Genomic DNA, 26,434 nt, shown 5'->3' on the forward strand with positions numbered 1-26,434 from the left:
AAATAAAGCTGATGGCCATGGCCACCATTAGGGCTGATGATACACTCAGAGCACAAGCCCTCTAGCCTATTTCTTTTATTTTTATTATTATTTATTTTAAAGCACAGCTACAACGTACTCTGTCCTAGTTTTAGGATCAAGCAACATGTGAATAAAAAAATCAGTCATACAGGGAGACAGTGCACCATTACTTTTAAAAACGTAGCTGAAGATGTAAGCTGTGGCTGGATGTGTGATATGGAATTATTTCAGTGTGTTCATGCTTTATCAAGAACTAAAAAAAGCCCAATTTAACTCAAGAATTTCTACTCTACTGCTAACAGCATGAGGGGGAAAAATACAAACATACCACACATTTTCTCCATTGCTATGGGTATGTTTTATCTTTTTGTTACAATAGAACAAAAAGCTAAAGCAGGCACAAGAATTAAAGAGATCTGGCTCTCATTAAAGCCGGTCTTGAGCTCAGTGCTCTGAGCACAGGCGCAGTGCTGCCAGTTAACAGCCACATGTTCAAAGTCGATTCTGCCTTAAACCTGTCTGAGGCGGCTCGGTTTCATGCAGCGGGTTGTATGGGTCATCCAGAGGGGAATCGAGTCCCGTCAGAAGAAAACAATTACTAAAAATCATGACCTACATCCAGCCTTCTGGTGTTGGGCCACTGGCAATGCATTACTTCAGGAAACTACTGAAAAACAGGAAATATGGCCACATATAAAGTGTTCCACGATTCATCTATGAATTAGAGTTGATGTAATTTGCTTAGTTAAACAGGTAGAAAACTTAGAGCGCTGAGGTAACTGTAGTTGTGCTGTTAAGCTCGACAAGAGGTCATTAAAAGCTATTGGTCATTAAAAGCTATTGGTCATCAAAGACCAATGCAACCGAGCCCTGTGTCAGTGTAAACTACCCAGAATACAGGCAGTCAGGAATAGCTGCTGGGATATTACTGAGGCATCACTAGCAACATGCTTCTCACTTATCAGGACTAACATGTAAAAACGATTTTTGAATGCAACAAAGTCAAATAGACAATTGCTTGGACTCCTAAAAGCTATTAAGGGAAGCCTTCTGGAGGCCCTTGAGTGAGAGAGGCTGTTTGTCTTTCACACTTGATGAGACAATGTGAAGAACTTTCCTGGTGTAAATGGGCTTACAAGGTGGGAAGGCTTGAAAAATCACCATCAATGCTGTCTGCTGGCCGGTTTGCAAGTGGAGTCCCAGTGCAGAGACCATTCCATTCGGTGGTATTAACAAACTGAATTGAACTGCCTCAAGGATCAATGGGCAGAGTCAGGCCGTTCTGCCACAGAGAAGGGAGCAGCTGGGCAGGAGAGGGGTGTGAATGGCCCTGCAAAAGTAGTAGGAATGAGAGGGTCTGCGGCGGCGGCACACACCTCAGTCCCCCTTGCTGAAGACAGCAGCAACAAGGTCGGCTTTCCATGACTTCAAAAAGACAAAAAAGTGGGGCCATCTCTAGCAGTTGCTGCCTCTGTCCCCCACCGGCTTTGCCAAACCTCGGGGGAACCTGGATGCTCAGAAGGGGTCTCCTTGCTCAGCTCTTGGGTAGCTCTTGGGTGTGTTTGGACGATATCTAACGCAGGAAGAGCGCTGCTGCACAGCTCCAGTGTCACTTATATTCCCTTTCCAATAAGCAAACTCCGTGTTTGGTTCCTTACTCAAAACACCTGCCAGGCAATGCGGAGTCAGAAGTGCAATGAGTGTGAGCATGGGGGAAATGAAAAGAACAGACTGCACACAAGAGCAAACTGAACAAGTGAACAACATGCAAAAGGATAAGAAGCGGATGGCCACCAGGGCTCTCATTCACTGGGACAGTTTATTTCAGTGCTTTGTTTGACACAGAAGATGTCAAGAGAAGTGAAGGGTTCAGTGGTAAGGCTTCTTCTGGATTAAACGTATGTAGAAGCCAATAATCGAGTAGTTATTTCACTGCGAGGAGAAGGTGTGACAAAACCTTTCCTGTTTACTTGTACCACTACAGCACTAATAAAGCTCAGTGTCGTGGTTACCAGTCCGTCTTTCTAAAGGTGTCTAAGCAGTGATTCTGGGCTGAAGTCTTCTGGGATAATACTCAAAAGACAATGTTTGTGCTGTTTGAGTGTAAGGCTTTCAACTTCTGGTACTGCAAGGCAGGGCACTGACATTAACCTCCAGGTGTAAGGGTTAAAATACCAGTCCTAACCTTGTACTTTAAAGGGAGAATAGAGCAAATGAGGTTTTTTTTCAGGCTGCTGTAGCTTCATTAATGCCAAGGTTTTAGATCTACTGAGGTTCTCAGCCTGATGTGACTTCAAAATAATCTACTCCTTATTAATAAGTCCTGGTCATCTAAATTCAGTGATTTAGGAATATAAACCTTATTGACTTCATCATCAGAATGGGATTAATATTCATTAACCTTCAGTGAGGCTCCTACACCTGACCCTTTTTCAGCAGTTTTGAAAATTTCTCTTGGAGTATTGCTATTTAATTTGATACATCAAAATGTGTTTTGTGTTCATAACTTAATGGCTTCCATTTAACAAATGTCCAGTCTTGGCTGCTATTAGATCAGAACACAGTGTGCTCTCTTGTGACACGAACTGTCCAAGACCACTAATGAAGTGAGGAATAAAGCCTGAATTAGGTTAGAATCTGGAAGCTGCAAATCCCCTACCTGTTGATTTTTTCTTCAGACAAACATCCTTCACACAAAGGACTAAAATCAAAGATAAAAACACATTCTGTAGACATGTACTTTGCTAAAGTTTCCTTTTGTGAGTAAAAGATCCCTTTTATGTTTTCTGCAAATCATGCTGAATAAAAAAGGTAATTTCCTTTGCAACTACAAAAATCATTTCCCAGTGGCATTTTGCAAGCATTCACCTAACTAAGATGCTCTTTATCTTTCATCCTTTTAAAATGTCAAGTAGATAAAAGTCTTCTAAATAGCATTCTTTCCTATTTCGATTAATTTTGCATAGTGTTTTCCCAGAAGCATTGATACTTACATAAACCTGAGTTCTGATTCTCTTCTGACTAAGACTTCCCGAAGTCTCTGGATTTTTGCCATCTCAAGCTCAATTTCCTCAGGCATCATCGTTGTTTCAGCCATTGAAATGATGTCAAGTTGATCTGTGCGTGAAAGCAGAGAAAATGAATTAAGCTAGTCAAGCAGTCTTAACGGGGTTTTTTAGGAATGTAAATTTAATCAGAGAGCTATCTGACTATGGGGTAATTAATGCAAGTAGTAAAGAGTATTCTAGCTGAATGCTATGTTGACTGGTTTCTCTATTGTTTTGCATATTACTTTCAATGTAACCGTTTTGAGGGGAAAGAATCCTCCAGCCAAAGTGACATTCATTTTGTTAGTCAGAGTCTATCATACCTCTAAGGAATCCCCAGCCTGGACATAACTAAAGCTACTGTTCCTTAATTGATACTGCTACAACCTTTGAAAGAATAGCCATAAATCACTATAAAATTCACTCAATGCAATTAGTTGCAGCTTGGAAGAGTTCTGTCTTGGCACAAGTGCAGCCAATGCAAAGTGATGAAGGTTTCCCATCTTTGTAGAACTCTTCACACCATTCCACCAACTCAGCTCGACCAACAGACCCCGTCAAGAGGAGCCAAGGATGTGACTGAAATGATGTAGGGCTAATCCTTCAAGGGGGCATTGAGATCACTGGAGGAGACAAACAGCACTTTGTAGTAATTATTTGGCAACTCGTAAGGCCAGGGTCCTTCCATGATGATTTCTCTAACTGATATATTACCTCTTCTAATCTGTACATTAACAGGGCTATGGACTGTGTTCATCGAAGGTGGAAGGAACTGAATTGTAGAAGGTGGATTTGGGAAGGAGCCTCTGGAAAACATTATTCCAAGGGTTCATCATACTCAGCCTTCGTTTTGAACAAGAGTTTACAGACTAAAGAATAGAGTGCCTGCATGTTTTGGTACCCAAATGGAGACATATTCCTGAAAGCAGGCTTGTTTCAGCTGTCCTGGCTTTAAAAAGGAAAATGGAAAGGTCAAAATGTACTCAGCATGATTATGCAGAAACCAGGAGACAAAAAGCATCAGAATAAAGCTGTTCAATTAATTACGAGATGAATTCCAAAGTCCCTCATGACAGACTAAGCACAAACAGCTGAGAAGAATTTTTGACAGAAACTTGGAGTAGGAATGAAACTACACAATCTCAACAAACACCGAGCCCCTACATGTGCTTAGTTCACAAAGACACGTTCTTCTAAAAAGGAAGCAAAGAAATTCTATAGGATAGAAATATATTTTCTTATACATAAAAATATTTATATAGGTATGTATATGTTTTAAAGCTATCCTGCTAGTCTTGTCTGCAAGTTCTGGCTTCACTTCATGATGAAGAAATTGGGCAAATAAATATTAAAACCACTATTTTTTTTCAAGATAACAGAATCTTGCGGAAAGAAGTGACACATGAGAGAACACCTGTTTCTCAGTAGTTGTTTTTAAAACTCAAAATGCAAAACTGGTTGGTAAAGCAAGGCTGTCTTGTGTGTCTGAACACACAACTGCTGCCGGAAGATGGATTTGCCTACTAGAAATTGTTTGTTGGGGTATATTGAGTTGAGGCTTAGCCTAGATGTCCTAAGAAGCGTTGATCCAGCTCTGCCATCAGCGCAAAGCACGAGTCTTTTGAAATCCCGGCCACTAACTTAGGTGTTGAAATAGAACCTAAAAACCTTGGGAACTCTGTTTGCAGAAGGTTGAACCCCACTGCAAACACCTCAGGGACTGTGCCCAGCCCTGGCCGTTCCTTCCCTCACACCTCACCCGGGTTTGTGCGAATGAGGAACGCAGCGAAGCTTGAACTCAGCAGCACAGCACCTGACCTGCTGTGCGACCACTAACGGATGGGCACAATTCAAGTTCAGCATTCACTACGTGTTTATCAGACAGCAATCCAAAGAAGCTAGAACAAGGATTCTCTAAGTATACTTTTGCTTCTTGTTGCTCTTTGGGGTTGCAGAGTTATTTTTAACTCTTTGCAGCATTATTGGCTTCGGTGCAAATTTATTTTCCAAAAATATTAAGCAAGAGATAGGAAGTTATTCTGATGCTACCATGAATTAAAGCCAATAATACTGGTAATTAGAAAGATAAGCCACAGATATATTACACATACACACGTATTTTTAAATTAGTTCTCAAGAGGTCAGAAAACAGAAATAAAAAAAGCAGCACCTATCTTATTTCCACTCTGCAACTCTAGCTATAAATGCCCCAGTGTTACCGCTCGCATCAGAACAGCTATTATACTGTGATTGCAATAATTCTGGAGGGGAATCATGAACAAGCCTTACACCCTGAGTATGTGCTTAGAGCCAACACAAGGATTAGCGTGACGAGCAGCAGTCTAGCCTGACCTCTTGCAGAACAGTCACAGATTCTCCTTCACATCCCACTCAGTGTGTGCTTGAGCCAGAGAAAATACTTTTTGAAAGCTATCCAAAATTAGGCAATGTTTTCAAAAGAATCTCAAAAATGTAAGCCAGGCACCACAAGTTTGAAAGTGGAGGGAAATAAATATAGAAACCTAAAGATATTAGTTTGCAACTTGTCTGCAAACTTAGAGATGTAGTTATAATAATACAGAGATACAAGGAGTGGTTTAGTTTCTCTTCATAGCAGTATATGTGCTGTGAACCTACTGCAAGGTCATTAATTCTCATGGAGATCTCAAACTGGAAGGAGGATTGGCCAGAGCTGGATTAAGGCAACTTCGAGAGGAAAAACCAGAGCAAACAGTTGAAATGGGAAGAAACTGGAGGGTGAGGACACAGAGAACTGAGCATGGAAACACTGGTGTGGAAAGAGATTAGGAGCCAGCTCTAGAGGGGTAGGCATGGTTTTCCAAGGCAAAGGGAAAGAAGTCAGTCCATGCTTTATGCATGTTCCCCTGTGCGTTATTAAGGAACAATATCATTTTTTGCATCAAATCTCCAGCTTTTGTAAACCTCCCTTCCTAACAGGTAAAGACTGACTAAGCTCCTGTAACAGCTGCCAATTCCCTTCTATAGGTGAGTCCATAGGTCTCATAAAGCCAACACAGCTGCAGTATACCACCCACTCCGGCTCCCTCTGAAGAACATGCATGTTTAAGGCAGGCTTTGTGGGAAAAGGCACAATTAGAACACCAAATTTCCCAGAAAACTTGAAAGAATAGAGCACAGGTGTAAGGACACCTAAAGAGGCCGTGGGTCAGGATTCCCACTTCACGCCTTCACCATCACGATCCTCACCAATCACCAACCTGTTTGTGTCTGAATTTCTGTCTTCATATTGTGGATAACTGTTTGGCCTACCTAGCAGCAGCTATGCTGAAGGATAATTAATTATGTTTCATAAAATGGTTTGAACTCCTGGGACGTAAACCACTTGGGGAAGAACGTGTTAACATTATTCAGCCTTGGAGTAAAGTTCTAGCTCTGTGCCAGCAATGAATGACACCTTTAGTGCTTTGAGACATGATTCTGAACAGCTTCACACAGAAATCTCTTACCTTTTCCTAAAAGAAAGAAGAACCATTTCATTTTATCTAAAGCAGGCATTCATTAGACAACTATTTTTTGGCATATATTGTTATTAAGCCCTGTTGCTGGTAATGAGCCAGAATTCACAAAGCAAAAGTAGAGACAACACTGAAATTAGTCACAGCCAGTGACAGGATGAAACTATTTTGTCTGCTCTGTAATCTCCAGGATAATTTTCAGTGACAAAGAAACAAGTAAAATATTATTACTGTATGCACAAAAAGATATTAGCATGAAAATAATTACTATATAGAAATAAAATTATCAAATTATTATATATAATGAGAGGGACTGAAAAGGTAAGCCCGAAGCTATTTATGCATGTTTTTGCTTCAATTTAAATGCGCATTGTTATAGTTAAACTGGGTATTAACTTAATGATCACATTTCATCCTCTCTGCCAGCCAGAAATGGAACATTAGCCACCCGTGATGAAAATCAAAAACAACCAAAAAAAGCCTATTAAGACAATAAGTGCAAAGAAAATTTTAAAAGAAGCCTGAAGTGATCCAATCAGAAATGACAGAATGCATTATACCTGGTGTCAATAGTTTCAGACAAATCGGTAAGGGATGCTGTAAGGAAACTGTAATTACCAGCAGAAGTCCTGCTACTGTCACTTGATGTGAGCATGTTGTACACTGAGAAACCTATTGTGATCTCCAACCATTAGCTGGTTTAAGTCTAATGTGCGGGTTTTGTTATCGTCATCTCTGAAAGACAGAGGCGTGCAGAAGTAGCAGTTATTCTCATGGTATCTATGGACTGGACAGCAATCAGACCTCTCGGCTGTGAACACCTAAAGCAGCACGCAGGCAACGCGCAGTCAGGAAGAGCTGAGTGATGAGCTGCTGCCGGATACACAGCAAGTGTGCCACAGAGCCAGCACGAGGTCTGCGGCATCGTGGGGTCTCTTCAGGACCTTGTTTATCCTTTTTCTTGCTTGTCAATCTGTTGCTATTCGAAAGAATCAGTCACTTGAAGATTTGTCTCATTTAGCAACAGGAGAGCTCCAGCACAGGTGAGGGTAATGGCCCAGCTACTCTGCCATTTTTTTCATCTTTGACACATATGAACCATCTTAAATGAGAGTCTGTTCAACCCATGCCTCTGAGAGCTCTTTAAAGGACTGCAGTACAAACCAGCTGCATGGCGTCTCTGATGCAGACACCACTCAGCAACAAACCTGCCTGCTCCACCCACTCACCTACAGTGCTTCAGCTGAAAATTAGTTTAAGTCGTCCCGGATTGGATTTAAACTAAGCAACTTGAGGCCTATTTCCACTCTCTTAAATTGTCCAATAGTAAGATAATCCGTGTTGAAATACTGTCAATGGCTAAGTTTTGTTCCAAATCTGGGTCAGCACTTTTGGGGATTTCTCAAGAATTGCGTGAAATTCTCAAACGATCCTTTTTCGCTAACAGAGCACAGTGCAGCAAGTGCACTCTTAATGCTGTTTCACGTACCAACGTCAAGACTTTCAAAGCCACTATTAGCTGATGAGCCAAAGCATAAGTGAGCAGGAGGCACAGGTTAGAGACGGATGAACCAGATGGTGCAACTCAAGAACAGCACATTTGGTAGAAAATGAAAATAGTTGCATAATGCAGAAAAACAAATTGTTATAGTACAAAATATTCCAGATAAAAAATGTTCATGTGAAAAGATGATTCCTGTAGTTTGTCACTAGCTTGGCACCTGGAGGCGTGAATGACTGGTCTTGTAGCCAGGCCTTTTACTGCACCTTTTACTGTTGCCTCAAATGTCTTCAGAGGCTCCGAGGTGTTTTTTCTCTTTGATTTAACCCATCTGGAGCAGGATGCAGTGGCCAATAGCTAACCTGTGCAGAAATAAACCTGCATCTAATTGCTTATTCCTAATCTAGCCTGCTGCAGCATTCTATTATGGTGAATCCTAACAATGATTACATTTGGCATGTGTGTGGAATGGTATTTATTCAGTGGTTTATACTGGAATTACCATATAAATATAGCTAATAGCTAAACACAATGCAAACAGCTGCAGTAAGTTTTGTTCCTGCCTTCCCTAACAAGCAGGCGACAGTGTGCAATTTAAAATGGGCAGAGCAGGGGAAAGGGTGGCATAGGGTGGTACCAGTGTGGAGGTGACCTGCCTGCCCTGGCGCTGCTCCAAGGGTCTGAGCTCAGGCCTGGGTTGGACACAGTGCAGGTCTTTGGCCTCAAGAAGCCTCAGCAGAGGCTCCCCCTCCTTCCTCTCTCCTTTCACGCAGAAGCAGATTTCAAGGTGAGACTCTGGCCTTGGTCCTTGATCCCCCCAGCCCTGGGGACTGGGGGACTTTCCACTTGACCTTGGACCTGCCTTGTACTAGGGATATGCCTGAAGATCTGGACTGTGGCTGACCCTGCTTGTTGTCACCAGACCTGCTCTGCTTTCCTTGCTCAAGTACCGCTGAGGACTCTGTCCCTGCCCCTTGCCTACCCCTTCCGAGCTGCCAGCCCTTCTTGTACCCCGCACTGATCCTCCACCTAGTTATTAATGGCAACACCCCTTGTGACTGCAGTGAACCCTGGACAAAGCTCCCTTGACTGGGCTTTCACTTTCTTACTTTTGATGATTTCTGGATAAATTTCAAAGGAATACACAGACTGTGGGAACTGGTACCGGATCACTGCATATCTGTTTCAAACAGCAGTGCATGGGCATATTGCTTTATTTTAGAAAGTGTTGTATCCTCCTCTTCTCCCCCAAGGCAATCTCTTGCCTCTGCTTGCCAATGGGCCCTCCTGTTCCATCTCCTGCACTGGGAACAGACTGGTGATGACAGCCGGTTTAGTTGAATCATGCTGCTGGTTTTATCAGGCCTCAGTAACCAGCTAATAAGCTACACTGAGGCAAGAGGAGCACACACACCTGATGAGTTTTAATACTGGGAAAAAAGTAATCTCTAAAGACAATAGCAGTGTGCAGAGGCCATTACTGGAGGAGCAAAAAACTCATGTTCTACTCCCCTTAGGTGTGCTGAAGTTCTCAGAATCACTTTGCTTCCACTGCCATCAATAGCACTGAATGTGCCACAGATGGCACAGCTGAATTTTCATTCTAACAGGAATCTGAAATTTTCTTCTTCTCTTACTGTACCTATTACAGCTTTTAAATCTCTATTAATACCTCTCCATGAATTAAGCAACACAGTTAGTTATTTTGGAATCACTGGTGTGTAGAGCCATGAAACTCACTCCGAGCTCATGCAAACTGAGCTTGTATCCTTCACAGGTGGGTAGATGTGCTTTGGCCCTGCAAGTAGCAGTGGCCAAAAACTTCCTGACAAAACTGAGTGTGCCAGGAAATGCCATAGGAATGGCATTCAGAGTATTTGGAAGATAAAATCTTGGATTCTGTTTGTTTACTATGAAGTCAGAAGGAATGCCTCTGTGAAAGAGCCTGCTTTCTTATCAGTGCATCAGGATTCAGAGCTACCTTGCAATTCTGGAGATATTAAATTCTCCATAAAACCCTGGAAGCTGAAGTTTCAACAGCAGTGCAGCTCCCTGGTGCACAGGAGACAAACCTGGAGCCCTGAAATACTGGCTTAAACTAGGTGTCGAAGCCTCCAATATTTTAGGCAGACACCAGGGCACCTAGAAATCCCAAAGCGAGTTTTTCACATGCTCCATGTCTCAGGGTAGAGCTCTGGGCTGGTCCGTTCCCCTTACAGCTTGGCTTTGCTACCGGCTGCGCTGAAATCTGGCAGCTCTAGGGAACCTCTTTGGCAGGAAGGAGCCAGAGATGGATATTGAAAGCTGATTAAATGCCAGGATCTTGGGGAATATCACAGTCACCAAATAGCCTTGCTTCTGAACAGTCATTTGGGGAAGGAGAAAATTATGATGGCGGGGGGGTGGGGGGTGCTTTCTGACCCATGGGGAATTGTGGTGCATCTACGCTTCCAGTAAAACCGAAATACAAAGTACTGGCCACCTCAGCTCTGTACTGTGCTGGGTAAAGATCATTTCTGTTCCGAGATAAACTGCTAGACTAGAGCAAGCCCTTCACATCCGCACTGCACCCAGCAGCTCCTCAGTCAAGAGATCAGAAATTCATGTCTGTGGAGAGACACTGTGGTACAACCTGTAGAGAAAAATTACTTTTCTCCCACACAATCAAAATGAATTATCATGCATTTAAACTTGCCATTTGTGGGAGGAGAGGAAATCTTGCTTTCATAGTAAGGGCTAGAATCACTGAGAAGAGCACTGTTGTAGCATCAGCTGCAGGGAAAATATTTTTATCTTGCAACTGGAGAGAAAAAAAATACTTTCTCCTATCCTTTAGGAAAACAGCTGCTTTTGCACACCTTGCTTATGAAAATACATTCATCTTTCTTGTAATCCAAATGAAAATCTGATTGCAGGACATACTAACCGCATTAGTAAAGACTAGGAAAGGCACAAGCAACCTAAAAGGACATATTTATCATACAGCAAATACACCAACTTGGGAAGGTTTTGTTTCAAATTCTGCTGAACTGATTTGTTGAATTAATCAACCTTTGGAAGAAGTCATATATGGATACTATGGTTATTTCTTTTGCTCAAGTCTTGTTTAGTATTCAACACTGAATAGCAAGGATAATGTTTCTGTAATATATGAAATTACTTCTTTCTAATAATAATAAGCTACCATGGCTTATAATGACTATGTGCAGTTTTATGCACAGCTTGTATCTGTTGTAACTTACATGTATTTTCTGCCATCCTTAAATAGTCAGATCAGCATTCACTAAGCACAATGTAAATAACTTCAACATGATCAAACAAAACTGGAGTTGTCTTTTATGCAGAGATCTTTGCAGTAAGCCCTACAACGTACAGACTCTGGAGGAGAAAAAGCAGCTGGCTTGAGGGATGGAAAGTGTGGATTTGTCTTGAGGAGATGATGAGTTCCGCAGGTCCCTTCACCTCATCCAGAGCTCACTGAAGTCAACAGGAGTCTTTCACTTCAGCCTTTCTTTTCTTTCCTTTTTCTATTTTTGTTTCTTGGCGTGTGTCATATATAACTTGCCCTTCCAGGCGTGCAGCTATTTTTGCCTTTGAAGGAAAAGCATACATTTGGAAGATCACACTTGGCTCTTCATGAATCTGTAGAAATCTCTTGGTATTCTCTCCAACTGACTCACAACCTGACGTATTTTGTGGAGCAGGGCTGTGATATGCCAGGCTTTGCTTAATGCTGAGGGAAAAAAAGAATGCCAGAAAAAAAAGCAAAATACTAACATAGGACTGACATTCAAAATTTTCTTGAATTCAACAGAATTTGAAGGAGTCTTTGAACCACCACATGGTAACAAAAATCCCCTGTTGCTAAAAACCACCAGAGATCATTCTGTTTGCCCTATCGTTTCTTTCCAAGGTATACTAAATCATCTGATATGACTGGAGATGGCTCTGTTCAGACAAGCAGCTGTGGTCTGAGTGCAAAAGCACAATTATAATATTGGGATGTAATTTGTCCAGCTCATGAATACTTTTTTTTTTTAATTATCACAGTTCTATTTACAGGGTAGACATATTACAACTTGAGTTTCCACTGCAAAAGTGTCTTGCTCACACTCTACCATATGACCCAATTTTAAAATTAGATAAGCAGGGAATATAAAAGCACTGTGTGCAATTACCCACTGCACTGCCAGAATTACTGCCCTGTCTGTTCCATATCTAAGAGCCTCTTGTTATAAAAAGATCCTTTTAGTTGCTCATCCTGTACTTTCTTGTTCTTATATTCAAGCTTTGACCTTTGATTTTTCATTATTTACCTTCACAAAAAGCCTATTGGTAGCAGTCTATTCTTTTCCATTCCAGGCTCCTGTGCACTGAGACTTCTCTTGAAACATAAATGCCAGATTCACCATGTTGAATATTAACTCCTTCCTCTAACTCTCCAAGTCCTTCTGGTTTCTGTGGTACCGCACTCGCAGCATTGCACACGACGACTCCCCTCGTGTCTGATGGAAGAAAGTACCTGTACCTGCCCAGTGAGATACTTCACTGCTTTGCACCTTTTCTGCTGTAATTCTCCAGATGGAGTGATGTTGCACTGACAACAGGCTGCTTTAAAAACTGAACCTGAAAGAGATCCTGCTGTGAGTTTTCTAATTCAACTACATATTCCCAAGCAGAAATAGACATTCAGGCAGTAAAAGTGATTGCTGATTAAAGACGGTCTTCAGTACTTTGCTAACTAGAAGGTTTACGATTAAATGATGGTTCCAACTTTCTTATTTAGGGACCATTTTCTGCCCTTGTTCTCTATTTAAAGATATATATCAGCACAAGTCCATAATGATAAGATCTATAAAGATGTTGACTCTCAAAAAAACCCCATCAATTAAATTGTCTTGTTTCTTATCCTGAGAAATTTATAAGCAGTAATTATTTTTGGCTTTGTCTTTTGTCAATTTATGACAGTTCCAATTTCCTAAGTGGGTAATTATGCAACCCTTTAATCTTACACTTCCCCCAGAAAAAAAGATCTTTCTAGTCTTAAGAAACTGCTCTGTGCATAGAAGACTTCATTTTGATTGTAAGGGTATCCTGAAAAAACAGCTCATCTCTCAACAGTTGATCATCCTTTTTTGGTAATGAAGACCCTGTGAATCTGCACCAGGCTGAAGTTTTTGTAGAATGTGAAACATAGGACTTAATGTGATATTTAGACTTAACGCATCTTAAAATCTATACTGCCATCCTGTATTCAGATGATAAATTCCATTTGTTGTATCTTGCACTTAAGCTTTTCAGATTTCAGCATTCTTTTGACTTTTGATGCTGTCAAAATTGTGGTACTCACCAACTTGTGAAGATGGCGCTTTTGGTTAACTAAGAGGAAAGGATCACAGTCACGGGAAAGGATTGTTTATGTTAAATGATAATGGCTGATGTAAAATTAAGTAGAGGTAAAGACTAAGCTTAGACTGGAAACTAGTAACCATCCAAAGCAATAACGTTCTGAAGCAGTCTTTCAAGTAGGATATTAGAGGAAAGGAACCAAAGGTGGTTTAAACTAAGATCAGAACATACAGATCTTTAAAGGGTCTGGCCTCACTTTCTGGGGAAAAACATCAGCCAGGTCCTGTGGATAAGCTCAGGTATCGCATGATAGTCTGCGATTGCAGGAAAGTAGACTCAGGAAGCAGAAAAGATTAATTTGACCAGTATCTGGGGCTTTACTTCTTCAGGTAGGGTTTAGCTTTCTGAGGTCCGGTGTCCCCTGCAGCCAGCCGTTGCCACACAAAGCTTCCAGACTCCTTCTCCGTGTACAACGTCCTAAGGATCCATCCTGTCCAAGTAAAACACCACTTCAAGGTAGGGCACCATCTCTGCTTTCGTATCCTTCCATCTGGATCTATGCGTGTTTGCTTATGCAAGGAACCAGCTCGGCACAATAGGACAATTTGCTACCTAATTATCTGCTACTAGAATAATTTCTTTTCTAGCTGTAAATCTACATATGATTTGGTGCTGGTTTATAGCACTATCATTATGATTTACGTGTAGGGTTTCTCTACTACTCAGAGTTCTACTCGCTTTCTGCATTTTTATATCATGTCTTTGATCTGTGACTCACAATAGGCTGGGACAGTTCCCCAAAGAGTCAATTTTAGAGGGAGAGGGAGAACTTTTCCTCAACAATCCCCCCTTTGGCAGCAGTTTGAAAGCTCACACAAACCATATTTACAGATCAGGAAACAGATTTGCTGCACTCACAGAAATAAATGCCTAAGGAGGCAGAACTTAATATTGAACAAAATGCTTCTTTGAGAATATAAAATAAATATAACTTCTATGAAAGTCTTCTATAAAAGAAGCCCCAGGCCTAATTTGATTGTGCCATAATATTAAGTCAAAAACACAGATTTTTTTTTTTTAATGTGATTGAAATTTGCAGGGAGTGCTTCTGACATAAATAAATTCAGGGTATGCAGAAGTATGTCCACTAACACAAATTGCCCTAATGACACTCACAGATTGGGTCTTGAAAACGCTTCAGGGCTTTGACACTCCAATTACAGGGCTCAACCTCGCTCCTTTGAAGCTGATTCCAAGGCTGTCTAGGCAATTTGCATGCCCGAGTCAATTTCCATTACCATCAATGATAACAAGGTTGCACACATCTCTTCAGCCTCTTAGAGGACAAATGCATAAAAATGAGGAAAACAGAACCATGAAAACAGCAAAGGGAGTTTGGAATTAATGCATTTTTATCAAATCCTTTTTAAACTCAAGTCCCAATGAATTAAGAAACCCCAGAGACATAATTTGTGGATTCACATGCCATTCTCCACTCAGCTGAAACCTAGTCCTCTGTTTTAATATAAATTGCATCTCTGAGTTGAGACAGTTTTCAAATATCCAAATACTAAATTGGGCAGGCTTAACTTTTCTTGTTTCTTGTGGTGGCTGTGACAAGGTCACTGCAGCTCAAACCTTCAGACGCGAGCTGGTCTGCAAGCGATTGCTCAGTAGCCAGCTCAGTATCATCTCAGTACAGTTCCTATCTCACATCAGATGTAAAAATCTAGCACAACAGAGTGTCTTCACAGGCATTGCAGATCTACTAATAGAGCGGAAAAAGGACTTGCTCACAGACAGAAATTTTTCAGAGCAATTACAGCACACGGGAAGGGCATCGTCATGATTGGTGTGACCATTTCAGACTTCAGCTCCAGCATCCCCAGTGCCTGAAATGAGCCACAAACTCTCCAAGACCAGAACAGTCCATGTGCAAAACAGCCTGTGGTGTCTCATCCAGCCATTTCTGTTGTGTAGAAGGAAGGATTAAGTGGGTTTGAGTGGGATTTGAACAAAAGCTGTCCAAATAATTAGGTCTGCAGAGAATTATGACAGACTTAAGAGTACTGTAATTGAATTGTGCAAGAACGTCTTCCAGACTTCCTACTGTTATTTCCAATTTTAAATAAATTCTAGTTTGGGTACTGGTGCCACATTCCTTGTTGCCAGATGCTGTGACAACAGAATTTTTCACACATTTCGCTAGTGACTTTAGGTGAGGTGTGAAAGCAATTTCCCCCAGACCACGTTACATGTCACTCTGAAACTAAGCAACCTACTTTCCCTTGCTGGAACTGAAATAGTGGAGTGGCATTTTTCCACCTCTTTCTAGATGTACCACCGTGTATCTCATATCAGTGATTCTCCTACTGACCTAAGCTGATGAAGAGTGCCCTAATATCCCAGCAGGTTTAAAACCAGAAGCTTCTCCTAATATTCTGTTCTTCTAGTTTCTCTCTGTTCTCTTTCCCTCTGCACATAGATAAGTAAATAAATATATCTCTGCAGATGACACAAATTAGCTGATCTTGCACTACATTGTTTTAGCACTCAAGTAAGTGCTGCTTGCAGAAAATGCAGCGATTTAGCTCGTTTGTTTGTGAATAACAAGTCATTACCGCTCCTGTCCAGCCTGCCTGAGCCTGACGCAGGTTTGTGAGGGCTGGCAGGTGGCTCTGGAGCAGAGCTTGGTTTTGCTGAGCTGGAGAACAGGGCCAGCAGCCCAGGGGCTCCCCAGCTGTGCCCTCTTCTTCCTCTGGGCTCAGGGACAAAAGAAGGGCTGTGCCAGGGGAACCTGCCTGTTTCAGGGAAGATACAGGCCTCTAATTTGCTGTGCTTTATCCATAAGCTGCTTAGACCCAAAATTCGAGCAGCTTTGGGATGGAAAGGGAGCTGCTCACTTTCTTGAACAAACAGCTGTCTCTTATCACAGTCTCAGCTATATCACATACCACAGCCTTAGAGAAGATGGTCTTAATTATATACCCAGCCTGGGAATATGTCCCATTTAAAATGCTACTCAGATAAATTCTCAGTACTGCGGTAACAAGTGACCTCATCCCCTCACTCCAGGAAATGAAAGATCATTCTCCCTGTTTTGCAAAAATCAATGTGTGTGATACGAATACTTGGTTGGAGGTGTCTTATATGAGATACCAGCTTTCTTATCAGGGAGGTTTTAAAAAAAATTAATAGGTTTTCTTTTTTTTTCATCTGAGCCCAGAATCTGATCGCAGTACATCTCCACATTACAAAGCCTGAGGTCTGGATCTTTGAACACACATTGCTAGGAAGTAGCCACCACAGAACCAACAGACCAGGCTCCTGTGTTCCTTAAGTGGAAATTCCGTATATGAATTAAACATCAGCTCAAAAAGAGCTAGAAACAGGTTTGTCATTCCATAAAATATTGGGATGCCACCAGCATGAAATCTGTTAAAAAATGAATTAAGCTAAATTGCTTCATTTTTTCTTCCTCTTTCCCCTCAGGTAATTTTTCCTATTCAATTCTTTGGCTTTACAATGAGATTTTCCTATTTCATTAGGTGTTTATATCTTCTCAGTTGCTATATGAAAACTTCTTGCAACCAGCAAAGAAAATAATATTGACTCTATTCAGGAAGTGTTATCAGATAGACTGAACAGACAAAACACACTATAACCTGTAAGACCATTGTTCAGATACATTGCTATTAGCAGAGTAGTCATAGATCTTACAGAAGTATTATTTAAGTAAATTCTACAGGAATAAGTAATGAATTTACCTTTTGTTTGCAATTTTAAGTTCTGTTTACAAATTCTTATAATAATGGGAATTTATTTGTACAAAGAGAGGATACGTTTCTTTCAATTATTTCCTTAGAAGTCACTATGCAAAGCTAATCACCTCCTGGATTAAGTGAACCTTTGGTGATGTGTCTCATTTTACTGACCTTCCTTCTGAATTGATTATCTCTGACCTCATTTGTGTTGGTGCAGATTGGGGTATGAACTAATACTCAAGTATTGTTTTAAACAGGTCATGCTATTCTGTTTGCACCATTTTCAGCTCATTTGCAATATCGATTCATTTAGAAAGATCCACATCTCACACTGCCCATCTCCTGGGCTGCCCGCTTGTTTCTCTGCCCCACCAGCAAACACGTCTGCTAATACCCTGGTTTTGCCCACGGAACTGGCATTGCTACCCAGTCTTCCCGGAGAGCGCTCAGCAAACTCACCTTGCTGTTTGTAGAAAAGTATTAAAAGTATTAAAACTGTTTCCAGCATACTGAGAGACTGATGAGATCACCTGTTCTAATAGAAAAGAAATGGTTTCAAGCTGGGCTATTTTGCCTTTCTACAGCTCCAGAATAAGGAAGTCTGGGGAAATTATTAAAAGGATATTCTATGAGAGCGGCTCCTGTTTCCTGCTCCTTGTACGTTCTCCTCCTGTGAAGGGCAGTGGATGGCCTCCTCATAAACATGCAAATTACTTGACTTCTAAGTAACATCTCTTCTCGCTTAAGCAGAGTGAATGAAAACACGCTACAAGGACAATGTTTGATTTGGTGTAAATACCTATAAATGTGGAGGACTCACAGAAGGAGACAGTTTCTTCTTGCTTGCAGTAGTGGTGTAACACCTTCCCAGCATGAAAATAGTTACATGACTCTGCTGTGACTCGCCACATAATTTTAAAACAATGAAATTAAGTGCTATGATTTTCTTCTCTATAAGAAATTATTACCAGGGTATTCTATATCAAAACTATTTTACATAACAGGTAAAGTTTCGTAACAATTGCTGAGGAAAAAACTCACATCAACAATTATGAAATCACTGCAACAAAATAAAACAAGGAAAATGCTTGAAAAAATGCTTTGACTGGCTGAGATTCCTGTTGGAAGAGCTCTCATACATGTTCTTTATTTTTGATCGGAATTATCCTGCAATTTAAGCATCCTTGCACTATACCTTTGCTATACAGACACAACTTGGATTACACAAGCTTTAGATGCATTAGCTGTGGTCTGTCCACTGCAGTCCTGCATATGCAAACCCTAGAGCAGGAGTACGGTGGTTTGAGTCATAGTTGTGGGGTTTTTTTCTCTTTGAATGAACATACTTAAGAGATGAGGCAAAGAAAGCTGCAGTAAAGAGAGGAGGAATCAAGAAGAGTGGATGAATTAAGCTCAGTCACTCATTGTAGCACACCAAGTCTGTAAACCAAATACAACAACTGAATGCAGTGGAAAATGTTGCTGGAGCCAGTACAAGAGCTCTGACACCCATCTGTATCAGAACCCCATAGCAGTAGATGGAAATAATTCCATTAAATGTAGCCAAGCCTTTAAATAGGCCTTAATATTGCTCTCCTCCGCCAGTTATCATCCTATAATAGTACCACTATTAGTTACATCTCTTTTGAATACTTAGTTCACTTCAGGAATACAGAACTAACCAGGACCAGGTACCTCGGTGCTCCTCACACTACACACACCAGCCCCTTTGTCCTGGCTTGTGACCCCCACTGCCAGAGAAGAGAAAAAAAAATCCCCAAATCAAACTGCATTAGTTACCTATTTCTAGAGCTCTGATTTGTGAGAACAGGGGTTATCTTTTCTAGTATGTCTCTGATTATCTTAAAGCTAGTGTGAAAGAGACAGCAGTTGCTAGTACCTAAAGTACCAGCTCTTGGTTTCTGGTCTTTAATGCCTCCACACCAGGGGGTGTAGGACTGACTGCTTCAAATATTTTCTTTTTCAAAATAAATCTATGTGAGATGAAAACTTGGTTCGCATTCAAATAAATCACGATGCTGACAATATAATTACCATTGGTTTTTTTGCATATTCCTCTCACCCTTTCCCATCATGTTATGAATTGAAAATACAACCTTATGCACTTTAAACAGGAGATTGTCCTTCAGAGGATCAGGAGAATATGCAGCTATACGCAGCCTGGTGGGAAACTTTGCATGGTATATATGATCTAACAGCTGTTCCTATGGGAAAATGGACCCCAAATGAGACACAAAAAATGAGGGAAAATTGCTTTTGAATGTCTGACCCCAAAGCCCTCACGGTCAGTATTATTCAGTGGCACTAGTCAACAAAAAAAAGTCTTTCAAAACCTCTTTAGGAATATATGGCTTTATGGTTTCTCCTATGAGCATCAATTGATGAAAAGCAGCATATGTTACAAGTGAAGTAATAGTAAATCAGCCACTCACATTTCGAAATTTCGCACCTTTACAATACTATCCTTTGAAACGATCACACATCAGAAACCTTGTTTCTTTCTGCCTTGCTCTCCCTGCTCTGTGATGTGATTTTCTAGTAACAGTTTCCTAACAGTGCTCTAAACATCTTCCCATCAGCTGGTAGATACTTTCAGGCAGCCTTAAAACCACTGGATAAAAATTATAGACATATAAGTCCAATCCAGTAAAGACCAAAGTGATACTGGTATGGAGAATTGCTTCAGACAGTGAACAAACCGGTTCACATAACAGATACCCACTCCAGCAAGTAATTAAAGATTGAGAAGATGCTCCTCAGAAGCCAAGAAAAAGGGAGTTTCACATTTCATAGGAGGAAAGACCATCCGGGGCATGGATGCTGCTGTTCCTCAGGCCATGGGCTCACAATGCATTCCCCGCCAGGCAGTGGGGAATGGCACTGGGATCTTGTTCTCCAACATATGGGGCACCCCGTGATTCCAGGGAACCCCCAGCAAAAGCTGTGCCCTTCCCTAAAGATTAAATTGCCAGGGTCAGCAGAGCCAAAATCTGCTGGTTCTTTCTCAGTGGACACTCAGGTGGAACAGCACAGGGCTCCATCTTTCAACTCACACAAAATAAAGACAGTTGGCAAAGAAATTTGTTTTGCACTTGCCTTATATCTGTGGACATGGAGTCACTCCCTAGCAACCTCTGTTTTCACCAGGTTAATTGCTTTTGCTTGCTTATTTGATTCAGTTTTCTTTAAATAAGCTAATAATTTCTTCCTCACAACTGGCATTGGGCTGATGTGAGGCTGAGCAGACTGCGTCCCCAGAGGTCTCAGAAGTGAGGCAGCGCAGCCAGTTTGGCAGAGTCTTTATCTATATCACCAAGACAAACAGCTACCTGGCTGTCACCTTCTCTTTGGATGAGAGAAGGGAAGAAATTTAGGAATTGCAGGACGTTTCACACCTTACCGTGGCAGAGACAAATAGATCTTCATTTTACTGCCTTTCGAAACTCCATGGCTGTGCCCTTCATTATCACATCCCACAGACTGTTTGTGCTACAGACAAGCATCAGCCCGAAGGAAAATGCCTCTGTCTCTGAGCCTGCCAAAGTGCAGTGAGTTCAGTGCCCTCGCAGGCACAGCGCCCAGAGGAACCCGTATGGGAACCCATGGTGGAAGATGAGTGCAGAGAAACTACAGACTGCACAAGGAGAGCAGGGGCACAAATGCAGAATGGAATTTCTACGCTTTCTTCTCCTGTTAAACGGCACAGTTCGAGGAACAGCCACTCGCTGTAGGGGCTGCACGTATTAGCCAATGATTCACTGCTCAGAGACAAGAAGATTAAAATGGCATCACCCCTGCCAGTGCAAACACTTCCCCAGCGAGCGCACGCTCAGCACTGCTCGCCAGGGCTCTGCAGGACGTCAAGGACGTGCCCTGTGAGAAGTGAGGGCAGAGCCCAAACTGGCAGGGGCATCACAGATCCCCAGGGGAATCCTTGTGGAACTGACATACCCTGAGATTCCCCCACCAGAGTCTTCTATAGAGAATCAAGGTGAACATGGCTCCAGGAGACAAACACACAGAGCCCAGCTTCGCTTTGATTGAAATCGGGGAGGAAACTTCCATTGATGACAATGAAATCGGGACTGTGTTTTGTGTTTTTAACTAAGAAAGTGTCAGTTGGGCTTCTCTGTCACTTCCCATGGAGATCAGGTCACTGTCTTGCTCATTTGGCTTCAATGCCATTATTCTAAAACTGACTTTGGCCTCATGTACTGAAAGACCATTAGTGGCAGAACTGATTGTTGATTCCTTTTCTGATTTTGGAGTTCTTCCCTCCAAGAGAACAAAACCATTAAACCACTTCGTACTGGGAATCTTTTGTTCTGATTTTATCAGTATGTAAAAAAACAAATGTGTCTGTACAAAATCCCTTAAATCTCTAATCAATAAGGGTTTGAGTAGGGGAATGGCTCAGGGCAATAAAAAGATCCTTAAACACTGCTGATGTTCTTACAATAAAAAATTACCTCTTTCATGTGGAATTGTTTGCAATCATTAGGCTTGTGCAATAAGCCACTCGTCTCACTGAAAGTCATTTATCCTCATTAAATGACAAATTCTCTTAAAAATATTTTCTCAAATATTTTGCCCTTTACGAGCTGACAAAACGTTAATAATTAATGATTCGTTGCTGATCCTGAAGGGCAACTAACATAATTATCCAAGGGTGCTCCTGCTGATTCCTCACAGTTTGCCCTCCAAGCATACATTCTTCATCTTTGAATTTTGAATGCATTTTTACTATACCTTTTATGTCAGACAGCAGAATATGTTTCATGGAAATAAATCAGTGTTATTTACTTATTGAGACTCTGGGACTATTTTACTACCTAAGACTTCTATGAAAATGGAACAAATTCAGCTACAGAGGAAAAGCACTTTGGGATTCAGGATTACAGAGTGCAGAGTTCCAACCTTTTTTGTGCTCAGTAAACTACAAGAAAACTATAAACTCCATGGATGACACAGAATACTTTGCAGCCCCTGCCCTGTCCTGAATGTAAGTTTTTAATCCTGTTTTATAATGCACCCTTGAGACAAACACACACGGATATTCTCACAAGTGGTTACTCTGATGAAAACATGCTATGCAATGAAGGGATCGATTATCAGACATAGTCCAAAAAAATGACGCAGACTGAGTCCATGATCCCACAGGCTACCAGCAGCGGGGATGATTTGTGCAGTTCAAAGTATCCTACTTTCCAGGTCTAATGCATTTTTTTCTGTAAAAGATCTTTAAAGGAAATCAGAAAATACATGAGCAACAGTCTCAAATGTGACACTTCAGCCTCATCTGTAACTTCTGCAACAATTATTGGTTGGCACTGGTTTAAACGTAAGCACTGCATTACACATTAAGTGATTGTTTCCTGCGTGGTAGGCACAGTTGGGCACAGAGATTCTGGAACCCATTAACCCTCTGACTAACTAACTGAATATGATGAAATAAGCTTTCCCATGTGCCAGCCCAGGATCCCTGGGAACCTGGGAATGGTACCATCCTTCTGCTGTTGGAACAAACCAAAGCAATCTCAGAACTAGACCAAATGACCCCTCTGGTGCTGTTCTGGCGTGCACCATCTCCCAGCACTTCGCCTGGACATAACCTGTGATACAACATTCACGGCAGGAAGGGCGAGCAGGTAAAGCTGCCCGTGAAGGCTTCGTGCAGCTACCGAGTCTCATGTTGGGGATCTCCAGCCTCCTCTTGGGTGCTGGCCTGTAACAGGGCCCCTTTCCCCAAACCTCAACTTCATACACTGAATCACACCAAAAAATATCCCTTCCAGTTTTCTGGCATTTCTGCTTCCTTACACTGACCGAAGCTGACGCATTCACCATGAATTTTGAATTTAGTTCCAGACCTCATACAAACCGAAAGAGGAAGGAAAAGAACAGCAGAAATGTATCATCTGAGAAGTGCAACATTCAAAAGGATGGTGGAAAACTGCTTTGTCTCTTTGTGGCTATTTCCCCAGCGTGGCACGCAGGGATTTAATCAGGGCATTAGGAGTCCCTGCCGGCAGCAAGACAGATGAATCTAAATGAAGCTGTGCGGTCGGTAACGAGGACTGACCAAAATGCTTGAGTGCTCTGCTTCAGAGCAAGCTCCCCAAGACCGTATTGTAAAGATCATTCACTGAGAAGGCTGTAACCACATTGCTATTATACAAGCCCGACAACTTATAAGCCTGACTGGGTTTAACATGCATGCACTAGAAAATGCAGGAGTTGTTCTGTACATGGTAAACCATCATTTTTTATGTTCTCTACTCCTTGGAAAGTCTCTCCTGTGTGTGACGATAAAGGCTTCAGTATTTTGTTAAAGAGACACCTTTAAACAATCTGTTTCATGTTTTGCATGCAAATCCACTGGAGATCATTACACCCACAGGTTGTTGGGCATCAGATCCTCAGCTGCTGAGAACCAGACTAACTCCATTGATCACCTGGCTGAGAGAGGCAGTTGTAGAACAGAAATGTGTATGATGCTACCGTTCACTGCTATGAAGTAACTCACCTTTGGTTATAGCCAATAACCAGCAATGCTTTCTGTACCACGGAGAGAGAAGTTCGCACTAACTCCCTTTCCATTTAACCAATTAAATAGAAACTACCCAACTTCCATGACATTCTTTCTGTAATGGACATCATCAGGATGGACATTCTGTTGTGACAACACCCACATCAAAACGCCCTGACCGGAAACAGCATTTGGTCACACAGACCGTTGTACAGATACACGAGTTCCATCTCCTGATTTAAGACACAACGAATCAGCAGAGTAAAAAGGGCAGATGCATATTGCAGCATGAGGCTTCTGCTTTTGTTAATACTATTACTTAGCATTTCATATTTAAAACAATATGCAAATACCAAAGGCGAGCTGTTGACATTAGTAAAAACAGGATGATGCTTTTTCAGCTTCTTCCCAGACCTTCTGGAGACTACTGTCATTATGCCAAGCAATTTAGGACCTATGCTGTAAAGGAACTTTAAAGCAAATAGTAAAATCTATTTGTTTTTAATCAAAGCAAAAGTGTGACCAGAAGTCAATATTAGTATTAAAATAGGAAAGACATGCAGAGATCATCTAAAACAGCTACCATAAATAGGATTTTCTACATTATTTTAACAAAGTTGGAGTCTATAAACAAACAGATCAATTATTAAAATAGTGAAGTCTTAACGTAATAACTTTCTGCTTCTCAAAGAACAGACAATGGCATCGAGATTACTTCCTATTCTAGATCTAAGTTGTTATACAAAGAGAAATGTTCTCATTAAGCAGAATCTAGCGTGTAAAAGGGCAGCTCGGCAGCAGTGCCAGGGTGCAGACACCTGGACACTTGGCTCTAGTCCTGCCAACAGCCCATTCTTGTCCCTGGTCAAGCTGTGATTTGCATGGAAGCTCAATGCCGAGCACAGATTTTTGAGCAGATCGGGTCTCCCACTCAGCCCCCTGCTGAACACATGACCTTTTGCCCAAAGCGTGCAAGACGCAATCCTTCTGTCACCACAAGCTACCAGTTATTGTAAGTGCTGCACTGCACTCAGTTCCTGAGTCTGGAATAAACCCAGTGGTATTTATCAGAACAAGAAAAGCATACATCTGTATCACACCAGAGAACCTGCAAAACTGTTGCATATGTCTGAGTCAACCAACTCAGTCAACAGTGATCACAGACCTCAATTCCATTTTAGAAAGCGTGGAGTTACTCAGTCCTGAACCCCTGCCAGGCACTGCAACAAAACCAATACTGCGACTGAAGCACCCGAGTGGGAGTTACACCCCTGCCATCAGCACAGGGCAGACAATAACAGATGCATGAAAAACTGAAGCCAGGGGCGAGGTATGATTCCAGAACACAGCAGTATCTGGAAAGTCTAAACATAGCAAAAGCACTGGTTAAAATCTGCTGCCAGGATGCTGCAAAGCCACAGGATGTCACAGGCATCCAGGTGAGACTTCAGGATGCACATCAAAAGAGGGATGGTGAATCAAGAAGATCAGCAACCCCAGTCTCAGCCAAGACGAAGGTGTCACAACAGATACACACAAAGCTTTTTTCCTGTGGCCTAATCAAACACTTGATGAAACTTAGAAAATATTTTCTTTATACTAGTACGGAGCTTTTTGCAACAGTATTTTCAATATTTCTTGCCTTAATGGTTACCTGGAAAATTAGAAGGGGTTTACAGGCCTATTAGGTTATAAAGAAGATAGTTCTGCCAATAAAAGAATAGTAACTGAGATCTTAGAGAACACAGGGTATAGCTTGGATAACCTGAACTGGCAATTACTTATCTTTTTAACTACTCTTTCCATTGGCACTTTGGAAATAGTTGCTTTCTTGAAAATTATGATTTCAAGAAAGCTCTTCCCCTATGGAGCGTTTATTGAGCTCATCAATACAGTGCAACCACTGAAGAAGTGAACAAAGTGCCATATTCCCGCACCCTTTGCCTGAGATCCAAGCAGCAGTAACAGGGCTGTCATCTGTGCCGTTCTAATGTGAAACACATTCCAAGCTACCGATATTTACAAAAAGCTATGTATTCAATCCGACCTAATGAACACCGAGGGAGAGTTAAGGTCCCAGCCGTCCCTCCTCAGCCGCCCTCTCACCGCTTCGCTTCGCGGAGCCAGCGAGCGAACCCCCTCGCAAGGAACCGCCGAGGCAGCCGGAGCTGCAGCGGCGGCTCCAGCCCTGCGCTGCCGGTCCCTGCCAGCGAGAGCCCGCTTGTCTCCAGCACAGCCTCCTCGGGAGTCACCAGCCTCAGAGGGCAAAATGGTCACACAAACCTTCCTCCCCGACCAGCACACGGCAGCTTCTTCCTGCGAACGGGAGCGCCCAGCGAGCGCTGGCCGGGAGGAGCGGACCGCACCGACCCGCCCCGCTCCGCCGCAGCCGGTACCCCCGGGGCGGCCTGGGCAGCCGGACCCGCACCCGCGCCCCCACTCACTTCTCCCCAGCGCCTCCGCCTTCCACTCCGTCTCCTCCACTGCCCCGTAGCGCCTCATGGGTCTCTCGGCCTCCGCGCTGGCCGAGATGGACCTTCTCAGCTCCATGGGCGGGCCGGCCGGCGCGGGGCTCCGCACCTCACACCATCACAGCGCGGCCGCAGAGACGGCGCGGGGCTCAGCGCTCCTGTACGCGGAGCGGGGCCGCGGGCGGCGGGGGGCGGAAGAGGCGCTGCGCACATGCTCAGTGCGGGGCTGGGGCG

At 42.3% G+C, this 26,434-nt stretch overlaps 1 protein-coding gene across 1 annotated transcript in view; it reads right to left on the reverse strand.

Annotated features, from left to right (window-relative positions):
* BMERB1 (bMERB domain containing 1) overlaps positions 1-26,395 on the reverse strand; it is a 49,042-nt gene extending 22,647 nt beyond the window's left edge. The window contains exons 1-2 of the mRNA XM_065850744.2: positions 26,174-26,395; positions 3,015-3,138 (exon numbers count right to left, since the gene is read on the reverse strand). Of these exons, the coding sequence (XP_065706816.1) occupies positions 3,015-3,138; positions 26,174-26,279 (230 nt within the window). The 5' untranslated portion in view covers positions 26,280-26,395. The remainder of the gene's footprint in view (positions 1-3,014; positions 3,139-26,173) is intronic.
* Between the last annotated feature and the right edge of the window lie 39 nt (positions 26,396-26,434).

The sequence above is a fragment of the Patagioenas fasciata genome, chromosome 15, assembly GCF_037038585.1.
Source record: "Patagioenas fasciata isolate bPatFas1 chromosome 15, bPatFas1.hap1, whole genome shotgun sequence".
NCBI lineage: Eukaryota > Metazoa > Chordata > Aves > Columbiformes > Columbidae > Patagioenas > Patagioenas fasciata.